General features: G+C 37.8%; 1 protein-coding gene across 1 annotated transcript; it reads right to left on the bottom strand.

Annotated features, from left to right (window-relative positions):
- Nucleotides 1-978: 978 nt before the first annotated feature.
- LOC149159825 (uncharacterized) lies at nucleotides 979-1,569 on the bottom strand. The gene has a single exon (XM_089434434.1). It carries the CDS (start codon nucleotides 1,567-1,569, stop codon nucleotides 979-981), a length of 591 nt encoding a protein of 196 aa, XP_089290560.1.
- Between the last annotated feature and the right edge of the window lie 477 nt (nucleotides 1,570-2,046).

The raw sequence follows: 2,046 nt of genomic DNA, 5'->3' as shown, positions 1-2,046 counted from the left end.
TGAGAGATCCAACATCTGAGAAGACTTCTTGGTGCTTTAGCAGCAAAGTTTACATATTTTTGAGAGACTGATATGTTTTTAAGAGACTGATGGTGCTGCTGTCAGGATTAGCACTTGAACATTCATATCATTACAAATATTTTGGAATCTTGAAACAAACTGATTCTCAAGAAAACTCTAGCCCAGCATTAAGTACTTGAGAACAAAACTAGTTAAACATAGGAAATAGAACATAGATATGTAATTATTTTGACAAATTGGCATCAAATATGCTGTGGGATAGCACTAGAACCTTGTCTATCATCTCATGGTTTTTTACCAAGCTTGAGATGACAACTGCCTGGGGCATTTCTTATTTAGGGAGCTGGAAATGTCCGGAAAGAGATCTTCAAGGGGTCTTCTTTTCCGTAATTATTCCCTTGGGCCCAGAAAATAATAATTCAATGCCCAAAGGATCCCTAAACTACCACTACATTATTGTTTTAGCAAGCCTAAAGTAGTTTGTGCTCGAGGCATTCATGTTTAGAGAGTCTGAATTGCCCATAGTAGACTCTAGGGGGTTTCCTTTCCATAAACATTTCCTTGAGCCCAGAAAAGAACAACTCTATACTCAAGGAATCCCTAGACTAATACTGGTCCATATCATTTTGCAAGCCTAGATTAGTCAATGCTCAGGAGCTTCATGTTTAGAGAGTCTGAAGGTGTCCAAAGAAGAATCCACATGTTCCTTTTCCATAAGTAATCCACCAGGCTTGGATAAAGGAATAAACTTGCTCTTAGTGAATTCCTCCTTTATTCTACATGGGTTGTGGGGAGAACCACCTGTAAATATGAAAAATAACAGCCCACTAGTTTATATATATATATATATATAGATATATATATATATATAGATATATATATATATATATCTATATATATATATATATATATATATATATATATATATATATATATATATATATATATATAAAGAAATTAATCAACTGAACTAGCAAGGGGCTGGTCATTTGCATGAATCAGCTCCAACCTTGGATCCTTTCGTACTTCCTGCAAAAAATGATCATGTGAAAGTGGTTTGTGATAAACTTTAAGCCGATGACCATTTACTACAAAATAAGTCTTATCATCATCGATAGTACAAATACGAACTGAACCATTATCAAAAACTTCATTTACTTCATACGGTCCTAACCATCTGGTAGAAAATTTACCTTTAAAATGCTTAAACTTACTATCATATAACAAGGCCCAGTCACCTGGATGAAAGACTTTCTTCTTGATAAATTTGTCGTGCCATCGATCTCTTTGGCTCTGCACCAACGCGGTTCTATGGTAGGCATCTTGTCGGATTTCGTCAAGTTCATTCAATTGCATCAACCTCTGCTCTTGAGCTTCATTTAGATTCATGCCCAACTGGGTGGCAGTCCTGAATGTTTTTACTTGGAACTCAATGGGCAAGAGCACTTGTTTACCATAGACTAACTCATAAGGTGTGTGTCCTGTCACATTTCTCCAAGTGATCCGATAAGCCCATAGTGCCTCCAGTAACTTATCCGCCCAATCCATATGATGCAGTTGAATAGTTTTTGTGAGGATGGATTCCAAAACTTTGTTCGTGGACTCCACTTGCCCGTTAGCCTGGGGGTGGTAAGGAGTTGATTTGCGATGCTTAATTTGATACTACTCCATGAGTGCCTTGACCAACTTTGATGTAAATTGTGTACCCTGGTCAGTGATGATTTCACGAGGCACACCAAATCTTGTAAATATGTCCTCAAACAAAAACTCTACTACTGCCTTTTTAGTGGCAGCATACAATGCTTTAGCCTCCACCCACTTGGTGACGTAGTTAGTGCATACCAAGATGTACTTTTTCTTTTTTGACATTGGGGAGATGGGCCCTATGAAGTCTAATGCCCACTTCTCAAAAGGTTCAATGGCGATTTGTGGTTGAAGAGGCATTTCATCAGAGGCAACTGGTCTCCCCATCCATTGGCAAGCGTCACAACTCAAAACAAACTTCTTGGCGTCTTTAAAAAGTGT

This window comes from Pinus tabuliformis, chromosome 5_2 (assembly GCF_031772625.1).
Source record: "Pinus tabuliformis cultivar Carrire ecotype Pingquan chromosome 5_2, CPIR1, whole genome shotgun sequence".
Taxonomy (NCBI): domain Eukaryota; kingdom Viridiplantae; phylum Streptophyta; class Pinopsida; order Pinales; family Pinaceae; genus Pinus; species Pinus tabuliformis.
The sequence above is the reverse complement of the archived record's forward strand: the minus strand, read 5'-3'. Positions and strand labels throughout refer to the sequence as shown.